We start from the raw sequence: 15,899 nt of genomic DNA on the forward strand, positions 1-15,899 counted from the left end.
TGAGGGACAGCATCTGTAATCAAGTGTAGTGGGACTCTATAAGCTACGGTCACTGTCAATTCTGTGGTCATGGGAGAACACAGGGGACATGTATGACAGAGAAGCGGTGGGCAAGAGAATGGCAAGGAAAAAAGAATGTGTCACGTGTAACATGCGTTCATTCTGAAGAATCATTTCCGTGACGAGAACAGAATTTCTTTCCTAATTAGGGAAAAGTCACGCTGTTCAAACGTTTTACCGCGCGATGCCCATGTATGATTCGGTACGCATTTCATTTAATCAGAGCCCGTAATAGGTGAGCCTGAACTGTTGGGAGTTGATTAACAGGAAAATTGCTTCTGCAATTTGCTAATAGATAAAGTGTATGAAAGTGATACAGCCACCTGAACCAGTTTAGCTAATGAGAGCCCTAATGGAATTCTAAAACTATACCAACACTTGCTCTAGCAATCTCGGCCAGCGCTATACATACATATGGTGCTGTATTCACAATTAAGTGTATTACCTGTTTGTGTGTCATTGGCACAAAGGCGTTAACATAGGGGAGGCACCAGCAGAGGGTCGACCATGGTTTTACAGAAAGATAAGAAATGTTGCCACAGCATGCAAAAGTCCAGATGAATGATTCTGGCGAAGACAGGCTATTAGGCAGCAGACAGGAGTGAAATTAAACCCATTACTGATAAGAGCCAGACCTGGACACATCTACCCTATCAAGGGCCTCGACACTATTTTTTTTTTTTTTATATATATAATCCTTGATAACAGTGGTGAAAGACTGTTTAGAGACAAAACATATGCAGATAGAAGAATTAGAGGTGCCATAGCATAGATATGGTTTGACCTTTGGTTTAGATTAGGGGCCTTTATTCGGAAAAGTTGCCCGGCGCTTTTCCAATAACACTGACTACGAGAAAGTTTCTCATTTCCGAAACCAATTCCCTTCCAAGTGGCCTTCCCCCTGCTCTCTTGATTACGTGGGTAATATGTGACTGGTCTCATCTTTAAAGGCATTACAAAGTGTTTGATTACACAATGCCATCAGCCGATTGTTTATTAGGAAGGAAATTAAAAAGGTGTAGCATGAGGAGCATTTGAGACCGGCAGCCCTGAGCCCCTCGACGAAAGCCCCCGTCCAATGATTATACGTCTGTCAATCTCCGGCCCGTCGTGGCCCATTTTCTCTTTTAAGATTAATACAAGAGAATGGCAGCAAATTAGCTGCTAAATTAGAGTGCCATCGTTGCCGCATTCAGAAGACCCCACTCAAATGCTTCCTCTCTCTTGCCCCCCCCCCCTCTCTGTCTCTCTCTTGCCTCTCTCTCCATCTCTCTCTCTTTCGCTCCCTCTCACCTATCTCTGTCTCTCTCTCTCTCTCCCTAACACTTTTTCGTTTTCTCATCGCGCTGGGCCCTGCAGTGTCTAAAGAATGCTAATCAGGCCTAGTATTAAGCGCCACCCCAGGGATCTGAGCAATCTGACACTCTTCACACCCTCGGTCCCCAGATCAAAACTCAAACTACCTTGCCCCCAGCCAGCAATCCAAGCTTCTGGGTTCACATAGCAACAAAGCTTTGTTTCGGGTGTTTCGGGTGTTGGCTGTTTCTTGTTGGGACTGGTTCACCTCTCCTCTCATAAGCATGTCTGAAGCTCGCAGTTATTTTGGCTGGGCTTTCACAGTAACAGTTGTTTTGGCTAGGCTTTCACAGTAACAGCCTAGGCTGGGATCACTGCTTGCTGGGGGTCATAGTGAGGTGAGTCGAGGTAGGCTGGTTGTCCTAATGGCTTCTTGGCAGCGAGCCATCTCCCTAGCCTCATCTGGAGCAGTGATTAGCGAAGCAGAGTGGGATGATATGAAATCTAAGTCCTCTACTGTGATATCCACAGTGTTCAGGAATCAACAACGGGGTCAGACTGGCTGGTAATTAGCTAGGACTTTCATACAATTAAAGATTCCACCCATAGTATTATCGTTAATGAGCAATGAAGGTATTCGGTCAGAAAGTGTTTGCTGACAAAAATTAAATTTCATTGGTGCCGATGTTTTGATATGATGCTGGCAACTGATTAACCATTTCTGTTGAATACAACTTTCTGTAGATTTCTTTGAAGATTTCCCGGGCAGTATCATTTCCAGGCATGCAGGCAGGGTGGAGAGAGGGACACATATGCACAGGAGACACCCACCTTAGCCTCAGTTTCCCTGATGAGTTTCTGAGCCTCTTTGAGCTTGTCTTTCTCACTAGTTAACTGGACAGACAGCACAATAACACACACACAAACACACACACACACACAACAAACAGAGGGACAAGCACACAAAGCAACAGAAATGTACACACAGAGGTAAGTTAGGAAGAAAGGAAAAGAATACTAGTACATTGATTACAGTACAGATGCTAACACCAAACACAGACACAAGTTAGAGCAAAGCGTCCTAAATAAAGTAGTAGTGTCAGACATAAAGCAAGATATTAGCTTTAAGCACCATTGGGGTATGCCCATATTCACAGAATATGTGTGACTGTATGTTAACATCATAACAAAAACTGAACATTGTTGAATCATAATCCTTCTAAACTGTAACCAGTGCAATCTATTAACTATCACATCATTGTCCCTGGTGAGAGAATGACACAGTGGAAGATAGTTATGTTCAAACACAAGGCTCTCAGCAGTCCTACTGTGGTTCTACATGGTGTTTTATGCCACAGCAATTCACACTCTTACACTAGTCTTTTTGATGGCCAGCACACTCTCTCTCTCTCTCTCTCTCTCCCTGGCCAGAAAAGCACTGGGTTGTATACAAAGAAATTTACTTTAATACAGCATATTATGTGCTTTGATATTTCCCTCTGTGTGACCTCGCAAAAAAGAAAAGCTTCAGCAGGAGCGAGGGCATGGCAGGCTACATTGTCGGCAGCTGCTGTAACGTATTGATACAGTCATTCCTACAGAACCAGCGTTGCTGTGGACTGAGGAGAATTAAATATTTAACATGTATAATGGAGAAGAGATGGAAACTACCATGGTGAAGACCAAAAAAAGAATATCCATTTTGCGCGGGTTTCGAAAGTGGCCATAAAGTGTCATTTTGAAGGGAAAGGGAAACTTTTGGTTTACGCTTCACCTTCCGGAGTGGATCTCTATATTCAAAACTTTGACCCGCAAGGCCCAACTCTTCCTGGGACATGGCTGGGGTAGGTTTATTACAAAACTTCAGACAGGTTCATTTGCAGGGCTGTGCATTAACTACATGTTCCAGCACATGTTAGCACAGTGCTGCACGTTAATAACCTATCAAAATGCCCCCGGCGAGCATGTTAACTGCGACTACATTTGTGCTGGTGAACTGCTTGGCTGTAACTCATGGCAATGGCAGTGAACACATGGCAGCAACGAGCGCATTGTGAGCGCTACACTGTCATTACCTGTTCGGCTCAACGCAGTAATGAGAGAGAGCAGCAGGCAGACTGGTAGTGAGAGAGAGCAAAAGAAAAAAGAAAGAGAGAGAGAGAGAGAGAGAGAGAGAGAGAGAGAGAGAGAGAGAGAGAGAGAGAGAGAGAGAGAGAGAGAGAGGGGAGAAAGAGAGAGGTCTGCAATGCCTCTATCCAGACTCTGGGCTGTGCTGGGTCAGCTCCATGACCGCCAGGTTGTTAAAACCGATTAATGGGATGGCACACAGGGTGCTCTGAGGTAACAACGCAGTTTTACATTATTCATTTCAGCCTGAGCCAATTCTACGATTACCTCCCTCCACCTCCACCACCGCCTACTCCTCCTCCAGCAGAGATGGGTTAGCAAGGGTTAGGGGGCGGGTGGAACAGTTCCATTTGTTGCAATTTTATTGTGTCTTGTCGATGTTTACAGGGAAAACATGTGCTCCATCAGATCAGGAGGATAATCAAACAGACACATCAAAAGGCCTGCTTGTTATAATGCCAACACTGCCTGAGACAGAGACTCATTAAATGCCTGGGTTCACTGACAAGGTGTGAAGCAAGGGCGAGGAGACTCCCATTGCTTTTAATATCTGGGAGAGTTCTGTCGACAAGATGAGCAGTTTCCACTTCATTCATATTCAATAAAATTCCAGATGCGGCGCGGGGAGCTTTGATGAACTACAGTTAGGTCCATAAGTATTTGGACATTGACACAATTTTCATCATTTTGGCTCTGTATACCACCACAATGGATTTGAAATGAAACAATAAAGATATGCTTTAAGTGCAGACTTTCAGCTTTAATTTCAGGGTATTTACATCCAAATCAGGTGAACGGTGTAGGAATTACAATACATTTTATATGTGCCCCCCCTTTTTAAGGGACCAAAAGTAATTGGACAATTGGCTGCTCAGCTGTTCCATGGCCAGGTGTATGTTATTCCCTCATAAAGGGAGTTCGTTATTTCATTGACAAGGAGCAGATAAAAGGTCTACAGTTCATTTCAAGTATGGTATTTGTGTTTGGAATCTGTTGCTGTCAACTCTCAATATGAAGTCCAAAGAGCTGTCACTATCAGTGAAGCAAGCCATCGTTAGGCTGAAAAATCAAAACAAACCTATCAGAGAGATAGCAAAAACATTAGGTGTGGCCAAATCAACTGTTTGGTACATTCTTAAAAAGAAAGAACACACTGGCGAGCTCAGCAACACCAAAAGACCCGGAAGACCACGGAAAACAACTGTGGTGGATGACAGAAGAATTATTTCCCTGGTGAAGAAAAACCCCTTCACAACAGTTGGCTAGATCAAGAACACTCTCCAGGAGGTAGGCGTATCTGTGTCAAAGTCAACAATTCAGAAGACTTCACCAGAGTAAATACAGAGGGTTCACCACAATATGTAAACCATTGGTGAGTCTCAAAAACAGGAAGACCAGATTAGAGTTTGCCAAAAAACATCTAAAAGAGCCTGTACAGTTCTGGAACAACATCATATGGACAGATGAGACCAAGATCAACTTGTACCAGAATGATGGGAAGAGAAGAGTATGGAGAAGGGAAGGAACTGCTCATGATCCAAAGCATACCACCTCATCAGTGAAGCATGGTGGAGGTAGTGTTATGGCGTGGGCATGTATGGCTGCCAATGGAACTGGTTCCCTTGTATTTATCGATGATGTGACTGCTGACAAAAGCAGTAGGATGAATTCTGAAGTGTTTCACAGTGCAGATGGACAATGACCCGAAGCATACTGCGAAAGCAACCAAAGAGTTTTTTAAGGCAAAGAAGTGGAATGTTCTGCAATGGCCAAGTCAATCACCTGACCTAAATCCAATTGAGCATGCATTTCACTTGCTAAAGACAAAACTGAAGGGAAAATGCCCCAAGAACAAGCAGGAACTGAAGACAGTTGCAGTAGAGGCCTGGCAGAGCATCACCGGGGACGAAACCCAGCGTCTGGTGATGTCTATGGGTTCCAGACTTCAGGCTGTCATTGACTGCAAAGGATTTGCAACCAAGTATTAAAAGTGACAATTAGATTTATGATTGTTAGTTTGTCCAATTATTTTTGGTCCCTTAAAAAGGGGGGGCCACATATAAAATGTGTTGTAATTCCTACACCGTTCACCTGATTTGGATGTAAATACCCTGAAATTAAAGCTGAAAGTCTGCACTTAAAGCACATCTTGATTGTTTCATTTCAAATCCATTGTGGTGGTATACAGAGCCAAAATTATGAAAATTGTGTCAATGTCCAAATACTTATGGACCTAACTGTAACTGAGTGTCTTCACATGGATTTAAAGGTTTGGTGCTCCGAAGGCAAATGGCTTTATGCAGGGCTGTGTCAAAGGTGGATTAGGTTATGTAATGATACATTTTGGTCTCGTATCTGCCGCTGCATTTTCAAAAAACCCTGTTTTGACTCCACTGTCAAATTGTTTTCAAGGCAAGTGGGAAAAACACAAATCAGAAGGTGTCCCTCTGAGAGGTGTTTAACAACTCGGTACATTCTAAAGGCTATGATATAATTGAAAAACCTTTTTATTTGATACTTGCGGTACAGTTGCTACTGACAAATGTCATATTTGACAATTTGAAATCTTAACTCGCTAAATTATCTAAATGGGCTAAATGATAGTGATTTAACAAGTGACAAAATATGATGTTGGACCCAAAGCCAAAATAGATCAAATTCACTGCAGGTTTGTGTTGCTGCTGGAGCCAATATGCAAGTCATTGAGAGAACCACTTCCAGGAACAAGTGGAATAAAAGCTGTAATTGGGTGATAAGTGTTTCTAGTGTGCATCGCAACGTGTGTTTAAACTCGATTTTAGCCATGCCAAATTACCCACTGTGCTACGCCGATGCGCTCACAGCCCTATTGACGCTAGCTTTCTGTTAGCTCGCATTTCTCCATCGAGGCACGTCTGTTGATGTGAAAAGCTCCAGCAGCAGTGGGTCTTTGAAGGAGCATTCAGAGGAGCACAGGATGAAGAGGTCCGCCTCTCAAGGGCCTTCCTGCACTATACTACCTGTTAATGCACCACAAACAGCCTGGCTTCAAAAGACCCAGGCCTGCTGGGTATGTGTGGGTGTATGTGTGCGTGTGTGGAGGGAGGGAGGGAGGGAGGGGGTGTTTTATGGGGAGAAAAGCTTTAAAAACACACATGCGCACACGCACGCACAATCCGCCGAGAGAAAGCAAGGAGGCAGGCGATGCCTCGACGTGCTCACTGCAGTGAGGAGAGGAAGAGAAAGAGGCGGGTTGGAGGGACAGAGCGTGGAATAAAAGGGGCGATGATGGAAAGTGATGAGAGGGGAGGAGGTGGAGAGCCACGACGGCCACTGTGATGGCCTCATGAATATGTGCGTGCGGGCGGGCAGTCGTTGGGCGCTGAGCGAGTGATGAACGGGTTTGGCCGAGGGAGCAGGTAACGAGTGGTGACACGGCACTCAGGCAGATGAAGAGGGAGAGGAAGGACTGCACACAAATTAAATGAAGTCTGGACGGGGAGAGAGGGCATGAGAGGGGGGAGGGGGGGGGGGGGGGGGGGACTCGGTGTTGGCCAAGATGGGGGCCGAACCTTGCCGCTAATGCTTCCCTCCACATTCGATGAAGGACTGAGGAACAAAGGGTTGCCAGGGGCAGCCATGAACCTTAATGAAAGCAACTGCTCTTTGGGAACAGTCCAGAACACAAAGCTACATGTACTAGTAGACAAGGAGACAGAGAAATGGGGAAGAGAATGGACTCATGTACTGGCCAAATATTTGGTTTAGAAAGGATCATCTCTGGTATGGATTCTATAGCTCCTCTCAGCATTGGTTTCTATTAAATCCAGTAAGCAGTGAAGCAAAATGCTCTTTTGTCCCTAGGCAGCACTAAAGTGTGTCAAATTGGGTTAAGGAGGAAATAGCAGTCATTTGCTGTGCTGTGGTTGAAGGGGTTTGCTCTGGTAAAAGATGGTGGTGTGAGGGCCAGAAGAGAAATGCAATCCATCTCTGTGATGATACAATTGCATAGAACAGGCTGCGATGAAGAAATTTACCAATATCAAATCCTACATCTTAAAAAGGAGATTGACCCTTTATTAAATCAAACACTCTTGCATGGCTGAAAATACCCACTTACAGCAATATTGCATCTGTGCTTGGGGTGGAAGGGTTTCAATTTGACCAAATTAACCAAAAGTACTCCTCCTAACAACCATTTTAGCTCCGGCCATGATGGCTTTCAATAACAAATTGTAAGGTCCTCTTTCTAATGACATGATCAATGTGGGGCTTTCAGCCTTAAGTTTGAAGAGAGAGAGAAAATAATACTTCCTATTGTCGTACCCTAATGCTTCTGTCCAAATCGATAATATTGAACAGAAAAAGGTAAAAAGCTAAAAGGTGTTTGAATAGATGAATAGATGGACGACCCTACACCCGGTCATCTTGCGTGGGGCTTACCTGTGACTGCAGGGTACAAATCTGACCCTCCAACTCTTTGATTTTCTCCTCCTTCTTCTGAGCCTCGGCTTGGGCCTCTTGCCGTGCGCTGAACTCCTCATCAAACTGCAACACACATACACACAGGGGTCAGTGGTGGTGCGTCGCGAGACGACAGTCAACCACAGGGAACATCGACGCCAGTACAGCCTGTCTCAAACACCGCTGGCTGGGGTCTAATGATAGCTCGTGGAACCCTACCCCGTGGTCCTCTGTCTGTGTTTTGGGTCTGGCTTTCATGTGTGGTGATAGGCCTAACCTTTGTGTAAATCCACCAGTGTCAGGACAATGTTTTCACTGCCGCAGCAGGAGGGAACCTGGCTTTCATTCCACGCACACCCAGACCTCCTCAGATGTCCCCACACAGTGCCAGGGGTGCTGGGGCTGATGCGGGGGTGTTGCTACTGTCTGAGGAGGCCTCAAAGTGGGCTAGGGTGCCTTTTCATCTGACACAGGTCTGTGAGTCACAGAAGACTAGGGTGGGGTTGGCTGCAGCTTCAAACCAATGTTGTATGGTTGTAGACGGCAATCTGAAGGTAGATTGCCCTGCTTTTGGGTACCAGTGTCTCTCAGAGGCTGCGACGTGAACTAGGAACCTTCAATCTTTTTTTTTGCATCAAGTACATCAACATTAAAAAGGTGCTGCTTGGTCATGCCGGATTAGATAAAAGGGCGATGAACAGTGTCTGTACATATCTTAACTTGTGACCCTCCGCATCGTACAAAAATCAAAGTGTACGTTGGCCCATCGATTCTTGTAATACAGATACAGATCATGTAGCTCCGCTGCCAGCTATTGATCGGGGCATGCAAATCAATAGCTTGTCTGGAAGCTCAGGAAAGAAAAACTTTTCTAACTAGGAGGGAGGGGGGCACACCGATATCAGTAAAGGAATGATTAATTCCTCACCTTTTTGGAGAATTCAGCAGCCTTCTGCTCGCTCTCATCCACCTTGGCTTTATCCACACACTGATCTGGAAGACACCACACCCAGAGGCATCCCTCTCCGTGAGCAGTCATCAAGTGCACATCAGCTGCTGTGTACATGGTTAACGGCTTATTTAAAATCCCTGGTTTGAGTGGATGTGAATTTCCAACCACGGAAGGAATGATGTGAGACGACGGAAATGAGCAAAAGAAGAGGGGAAAAGGCACCTGTCGTTCCTTTTTTTTGTCTTGACATCCCCTGGGAGATATGGATTCTGTTCTGCAGGTTGCCAATGTGATTTTAACAAAAACAACTCCCTGAATCGTTGTTATTCAACTCATTAAAGCAGAGCAAAGTGAAAACATCTAACGCTGAATTTGTATTAGTTCATGGATAGGCTTGGAAACTTTTAATGAGACTTTGTTGGCTCAGAAATGTTAGTGACACGATAGTGTAAAATAAAAAAACTCTGAACAAAAGTCCAGTTATGTTATTAATTATTCTCTATTAGAGGTAATGAATGACTGCATATTTAATTTAGAGCAAATACACCTTGTTTCTGTATGATTCATGAGACGCAGCTAATATAATGTCCTAACTACATAAAAAAGCTGTTCATTCTTCTCCAGTTTATGATGAGACATGATGTGTTACAGTCTTATCCCACAGAGAATGCATTATGTATGCATAATTAGACTACCTTATCTTATATGTCAAGCAACTGCAGGTGTTACTGAGAGGAATCTCAGGGGCTAACAGGAAGATAATGAGAGGGAGCGCAGGATATTACAATATATTTTCCAACACCCCTGTAGTTTCGAGAGAAAAAACCTGTCTGGAAGATGATTGAAAACGACAGAGAGAAATATGAATTGTATACTGTTGTATCACAGCTTTGGCTATAATACTAAATAGTTGTCTATTTGGATTTTGTTTCCTAGCTGCGGTTAGAGAGTGGTATTGTGGTGCCGGTCTTTCAGCAGTCGTGCTGTGGATGAGATCATTTCTGAATGTGCAATGCAGTAATGGAGCCTACCGATCAGGTGGGTGAAGTCAACGTCCAATCTCTCCCTGTATCCAAAGTCCGGGTCCATGCCACTGCGATGGAGTACCACCTGAGACACACATTCTTCTATCACCTTGTAGTACTGTGGCCTAGGAAGTCAAGGAACACAATTAAAACCCTGGAAAGATATGAGCGGCACAAACTATAAAGGTTTCCTACAAATTACCCTCATGCCCAACCTAGAGGTCACAGAATGCCATCCCTGAAAGGTTGTTGAAAAGAAAGACACAATTAATTTGATCACTTGCTTTACCACGATCATGAAATCGGGATATTAAATCTCGCCGTCTGAAAGACTTTCCGTGACTCTGTCCATTTCAAGGTGACTCTCTGAGGCCCAGGCCACCGTGCCCCCTCGCCTAATTTGCAATCATCTTTGCCAATTAAGGGCAGCCATAAAGACTGGAAATGCAAATCTAATCAGTGTAATGTGTGTAATTAAAAGCACAATGGCGGGGGGAAACATGTCTCTTTGTAAGGAGTGTGACAGACACTGGGCTCGATGTTTTCGGAGCTCAGCGCATCTGAATCAGCCTGGGACTCCTGTTCCGCCACACAGGTTGGAGCATGACCTTTTCCCAGTTATATTATCAACTTTAATTGCGAGTGACATTTAGCAAATACAATGTCAACTTAAGCTCAGCTCCGTAGTGGCAAATAATAATGTTCCAAGCATGACCTTGAATGGTGCCAGCAGATACGCAATTTTCCCCACTAGAAATGTCTCATCTCCGCTTCCTGTTCCCCCGAGCCAGCGGAGTCTGGAATTTAATGATGTGGGACCGATCCGAGGAAATGTCGCCTCAAAATCCGCACTCGAGGTAAATGATAATTTGTCACTTGCTCCCGGTCAACGCTAGTTAAATCGTGGATTCGCCAAATGAATGTGAATCACTACAGGTTAGAGTTACAGGACGGTAGACGAGATACCTCTGATAACCGTACTTTCAGACGGGTAAACTTATTTAAGGGAAGGAATACTCCTTTAGGGCAGGTGTGAATGTAGAAGAAGTTTTTTGGGGGAAAGCCTGGGGGAAACGCAAAGATAACACTACTGCACTGCATCGTTCAGTAAGTATGAGTGAGGTATTAAGAGTGCGGACTGAATAAACAGTCCAACAAATCGACAAATAGCTACTGACAATCCACGACAGGACGCTGCTCCCATTGATTCTAATGTACCCCCATATGTTGTTGTACACCCCCTGTCCCAAAAAGAGAGAGGCCTATATTTAGAGCTCAGGCAATCTGTGGAAGTCAGATTTGATGTGCTCTAATTTATTCCTGGCCTCTTCCACCAAACCAGAGCTTCTCGGTGCTGCTCTGTGTTTCGAGGCAGGACGCCTCAGAAGTCCAGGATCATAACAAGGCTGTATGCAGATAAGGAAATCAAAGGCTGTTTAAAATCCTGCTTTTCTATTGCTTTGGACAGGGACAAGGGGCACGGGTATTGATGTGGTTAAAATAGACGGCATGCTGTAAGCAGGCTACATTGTGTCTCAGACAGTTTTTCAGTATTAAAAGAACGCGGTTAAAGTGTAAAGTGGCTATTTATGTGGAGTACAACTAGCTAACAGCCCTGAAACACAGAGAGGAGTCAAGCCTTCATATCTAATGACAGGGAATTAGTCATTGTTGCCTCTAATGCGGGGCAGCCATATTATATCGTAAACAGAAAAACAAAAGCAAAGCATCCAGAGCCAAGACATGTCACCACAGATCTTCCTTTAAACACACTGTTTCCTAAAGCGAGGACTAGCGAATAGGAACGGAAATGTATTTTGTCGGCTGCCGTCGCCCACTCGAGGTGAGGGACTGGGCTCGCGACAGAGACCGCGGTCGCCCCGCGTGGCTTAGTGTCGTGGCAACGGGTTTATGACTGTCACCGATGTAGACCACATCATTATCTCCATAAGCCGCCCTATTTTCCCAGCATCCCCCAGCCCTCGCCATCGCCACCGAGCCTAGATAGCTGGGGAGGGAGGGAAGGAGTGACCCAGAACTGTCAGACCTCTCTAGAACAAGGGAGCATAGCGGGCAGAGCCCGGCTCCAGAAGCCAGCATTTGTCCCCAGCACCAGTCCCCTTCCTCCTCCTCCTGCTGCTCCTCCTCCCTCACTCTGGCACCTTCCCTCCCTCCATGGTCCCAGCCCTCAGCCCTCCTAGCAGCCCCTGATCCAGCTCTGCTCCACATAGCGAGCCGTAATCCCCATATCGCCCCCCTCCAAAAGAGGAGATCTGCTCTATATTTACTGGGGTTTCATGTGTTCCCATTAGTTATAGAATGTGCTTGCTCGCAGATTAATCATCCCAAATAAAAACCAACCCTTGGGGAGGGGTGGGGGGGGGGGGGGGGGGGGGGGTGTCAGTGACGACGCACGACGGTTCTGAGCGGTGTTCCTCAAAGGCATCCCACCTCACCGATGTGACGGGCGTCTTGTTGTGTGGATCCAGAGTTTCACTGGGTTCAATCAGAGGAGCAGGCACGTGTATAAACTTTAAAAGGGGCACCTTTGATTCAAAGTCCTCCGTTCTGCAGGGATATTGACATTGGCATATCTCATTTAGCCGCCCCTTTGATCACAGGGCCGTTTCACACACCTATGGTCAGGCCAGCCTCCCAATGCTGATGTGGCCTGACAGGCTGACACACCGACGCACAACACTCACACCTCCGCCCCGCCGCACCTCCACCAAGATGGGGTCATCAAAGTCCGAAATGATCTTAAGGGCCTCGCTTTAATCTCAAATTATAGTCATACCACTTCCCACCAACCCAATCCCATCTGGAACATAAAAAGATATCCCTGTTCAAAGAGAGCGAGAAGGTTCTGATGCATTAAAGGGGGCCGTATACAGAATGTTGCACCAGATGCCCCAAGCGAAACAGCGGGATGTTGTGAATGTGCTTGTGTGCCTGCTGGTGTCTGTGCCACGCTTGTATCAGCACACTCTGGAAATATGTATTTGAAAGCATATATTTAATAAGCCCATTCATATTTAATGAGCATGCAGTGATCTTTTGGGGAATGTCAGTGTTGGAGAGAGACCCCGGCGTCGGAGGAAGGCGAACACAGACAGCCGCGCTGAGGTGGACTTTGCTGTACGACTGTTGGCTAATGTGTTTTCCATTTCTCACTTTCTCCAACACGATGAAGAATGCATTATTCATTACTCCCGGCGAGCAGCAACTTGTCTACGGTTAAGTTGTCTTCCTCCTCCCTCCCTTCCATCCTCTCTCTCGTCTCCCCATTTTCTAAATATTTGATTCCTGCAAAAGGACTGACACAGCGGTGAATTGATCACTGTCATTCACGTTCAGAGGAACCCAATCCTCTCTGCTGAGATTGACATATTTACACTGTTTAGGCAGAGCACAGTGCGGGGCGGCACATTGAATAATAAAAAGTCATCATTTCAAATTACAAAATAACGTGTCCGCATATCTCCTCTGCTCTGACAGAGAAGATCTCGGGTCGCGGTGGTTACAGTCAGAGAGATGCATTGAGGAAGGGTCCTGTCAGTCTTTCATGCTGAAATGGCTTGTGACCTGCCCCTCCTCATCTGAACAACTACCATGCTAAGTGATGGTGGACATGAAAGCATACGGGGAAGATTGCAGGGTTTTGAGGATAGCTCCCACTAGAAATATTTGTATTTATTTTTTGTCTGTGAGGGTCATGCCACATTTCCAACCTTGAGGTCAAATGCATGTTCTATTGCATGGGATGACCAAGAAGAAAGAATGTCTTTGCAGTTTTTTTCTTTCTTTTTTTCCTTTAAGTCAGTCACGGTTAAAAGAGCCTTATTTTAATGCAACAGCGCCTCGACTGTCACAGCCCGCTAAAGTAAGCATTAGTATGAGGACTGGAGCCCTTTTACACGTGTGTGGTTCACACAGCCACAGGTACCTTCTTTTGAAAAACATTTCAGAATATCTGGGCCTGCTTACCTGACATAGTAGTCGTTCCTGATGAGGAGCAGGTGTTGGAGGATTGACAGGAAGTAGGTCTCGGAGCCCGTGTCTTTCACCATGTTGGAAAGGAGATGGTAAACCTCATTCATATCAGTGCAGAGGAGGGTTAAGGCCAGTAACATCTCATTGGGGTAATGAAAAATCAATAAACAGTATACACAAAACACACTGGAAAGAGAGGACAGCTTTATGGCTCTTGACATTGTATCATTGTGCATCAGATTTTAAATACCTGAATCATTTCCTACATCTGCAGTGTTTGTTTTTCAATTGTTTCCTCCTCAATCAAAAGCTTCCGACAGGCGTCATTGTGTGAAACAAACACTGCGTTGATGGTTCCTCTCATCGTTTGCCTTCAGGGACTTGCTGGAAAGTAAACAGCTAACTTGAGGAGGAATTGGCAATAAAGCAGAATCCCTCTGGCTTACCTGTCAATCTGCACCTTTAAAGGTGAAAGAAATTAATCACGTAAAAAGTCCATCGCTTTGAATAGTTTAAGGGAAAATTGTGAAACTGAGATCCATCAACTGTGAAACATTGCTGAAATTCAGTCTCGAGATTGAGCTTGGCTTGTCCATGGACAAGAAAAGAATATGTTCTTAAAGTTGCAAAAGGTATTGATTATGTGTCCAACAACTTCACTCCCCAAGGAAAGGGACTGATAGCTTTTCATGTCTAAAATAGATGTTGAATCAAATAGAAGTCATCGTCTTTCTTTCCCAGTTTTCATGTTTTTGCCTTTTTTCTTTTTCCTTTACGATTACGTCCGAGGCTATTGCTGGCTAGTTGTTTTCTAAAACGATCCTAAGCTGTCACAGCTCTTACATGTAGCAGTCAATTTCTCAGATATTGAAACTGTTGAAAGTGTACAGTAGAGAGAAAAAACCCTATATTGAGATCAGAACTGTTTTTAAATCTAATTTATAATAGTACATAGTAGTGGACTGGATTCAACAAAATATCAAGCCAGAGACTTCAGTCTTTGTTTTTTATCCCCCCCACCCAAAAAAATAAATAATTGGATTTCATCTAATGACCAAGAATGCTTTTGATATTAAGTCCCACTGGCAACCCAAAACAGTGGACCCTAAAAACTGTGTTAAAGTCAGGAAAACAAATAGCTTGCAGGGCTTATTTAGACTGTTTGCTTGAGAAAGGAAGGTCCTCCCATGGTTATTCATCATGAGAGCACACACCAAACAGCACACTCATGCAGGAAACGAGCGACGGAGTACGTGGTGGCATCACATCAAGCTGGGACAGATAAAAAATGGATTGCCGTCATAATACACAGCTAGTCTGGGTTTTGACAATGTCTGCTGAAATATTTATGGCCTGACTATGGGAGGGACATTATCCACCTCTGTCACACTCTATGCAGCTGAGCTCATTCACGTTTCTCTGTGAATGGCCTGTAATGAACAAAAAGCATTTTTTTGGGGTTCTTGTTTAAAGCCTGCCTTTAAAAGGCCTAATTAACCTAAAGCCTTGACTGAGCTTTAGATTAGTGCTACCACAGTCCAATTTACCATATACATTCCAAGCATGACCACATACTTGCATAACATGCTTTTAAAACATGCTCCTTCTAACACCTATCCCCCCCCGCCTCCTTATACATGTCCACTGCCATCAAAGCTGATCAATCCTTTTCTAACACTGTTTGACACTATTTTCCAATTAACTCTGACCAAGTCTGTAATTAAAACAATTCTCCCATATCATATGCAGGAGGGTGCAGGAGGGAGTACAAGCTCCTCTGAAGTATCATTGTGTATCCCTTGTATTAGCCTGGATGAGACCAATGAGAATTACCAAGGCAGAGAGATGCAATTATAGTCTAGCCACAACAGCATTGAAGGAGACATAAGTAGACACCAAGACTGGGAAAGTGTCCAAGTAGCTACATTTATCAGTAAGCTACAGAAATGAAAACTCGATAGAACAATGCTAATCCAATGGGTCTCAGTTTTTTCATCTTGTTT

At 44.7% G+C, this 15,899-nt stretch overlaps 1 protein-coding gene across 1 annotated transcript in view; it reads right to left on the reverse strand.

The window, feature by feature from the left end:
• Positions 1-15,899, reverse strand: part of diaph2 (diaphanous-related formin 2) — a 360,351-nt gene that overhangs the window by 197,847 nt on the left and 146,605 nt on the right. Inside the window, exons 14-18 of the mRNA XM_067247259.1 lie at positions 13,891-14,007; positions 9,910-10,028; positions 8,855-8,919; positions 7,906-8,010; positions 2,188-2,250 (exon numbers count right to left, since the gene is read on the reverse strand). Coding sequence (XP_067103360.1) covers positions 2,188-2,250; positions 7,906-8,010; positions 8,855-8,919; positions 9,910-10,028; positions 13,891-14,007 — 469 coding nt within the window. The remainder of the gene's footprint in view (positions 1-2,187; positions 2,251-7,905; positions 8,011-8,854; positions 8,920-9,909; positions 10,029-13,890; positions 14,008-15,899) is intronic.

This window comes from Osmerus mordax, chromosome 12 (genome assembly GCF_038355195.1).
Source record: "Osmerus mordax isolate fOsmMor3 chromosome 12, fOsmMor3.pri, whole genome shotgun sequence".
In the NCBI taxonomy this organism is placed as follows: domain Eukaryota; kingdom Metazoa; phylum Chordata; class Actinopteri; order Osmeriformes; family Osmeridae; genus Osmerus; species Osmerus mordax.